General features: G+C 35.8%; 1 protein-coding gene across 1 annotated transcript; it reads right to left on the minus strand.

Moving 5' to 3' along the window:
• On the minus strand, nt 1-760 carry LYRM9 (LYR motif containing 9). Its single transcript, XM_019611359.1, has one exon. It carries the CDS (start codon nt 730-732, stop codon nt 577-579), a length of 156 nt encoding a protein of 51 aa, XP_019466904.1. The 5' UTR covers nt 733-760; the 3' UTR covers nt 1-576.
• Nucleotides 761-766: the final 6 nt, after the last annotated feature.

The following is a 766-nucleotide window of genomic DNA, read 5'->3' on the forward strand; positions in this document are numbered from 1 at the left end:
TTACTCTTTTCACACATTATCGTCAAAAAAATACCAAAAAGATGATCAGAGACTATGAGAACTTCAATTTGGAACAACAATCAAGGTATCTCAATGTAGAAATGCAAAGAAGTACAAGCTCTGGTTTAGAAAGCACGTAACATCCCAGTAAATTCAACAACTCCTAAATAAAACACTACATAGTGAAGTTTCCTTGAAGTTGTCTGTTATAGTAAAATACAAGAGACACAGGACAACAGGAATAATCAAAGGCATTAAATAACCTCCACATGAATACCTGTTGTGGAAGACAATCCCAGATGGGGAATAGCAAGTGTTACCAAAAGGATGTGAAGAGGTAAATAAACAATTGTTCACTACCTTGACTAACACAAGAACTGACAAGAAAGCAAAGGAAAGCAAACAAAATCAAATGTTCCTTCACATAATCCCTGTATAATCCTCTGAATCCACACAGGTTTCAAGCCTACAGAAGAATTTGCTTTAAAGTTCCAGGAGTTATAAGAAATTGGTCCAAACTGTAGGATAAAAAATAATAATAAAATAAAATAAAAGACCTACAACACAACTGTGAACTCAATAACAGAAAAGAATTACATTTCTCACCTGCCTGATTGCATGTCTGTAATGCTGACGAATATTCTCTTCAGGAAGCTGCTTACAGCATCGGAGCAAATAACGATACAACTGCAAAGCGTTCCGAACTAATCCAGCATTGGGTAGTGGAGCCATTATCCAGCTTTTCAGCTGTAGGGAAAAGAAAAAA

This window comes from Meleagris gallopavo, unplaced genomic scaffold (genome assembly GCF_000146605.3).
Source record: "Meleagris gallopavo isolate NT-WF06-2002-E0010 breed Aviagen turkey brand Nicholas breeding stock unplaced genomic scaffold, Turkey_5.1 ChrUn_random_7180001912329, whole genome shotgun sequence".
Taxonomy (NCBI): domain Eukaryota; kingdom Metazoa; phylum Chordata; class Aves; order Galliformes; family Phasianidae; genus Meleagris; species Meleagris gallopavo.

Excerpts from the sequence above, each read along its gene's own strand:
- LYRM9 (XM_019611359.1), bottom strand. The coding sequence starts at position 732 with ATGGCTCCACTACCCAATGCTGGATTAGTTCGGAACGCTTTGCAGTTG.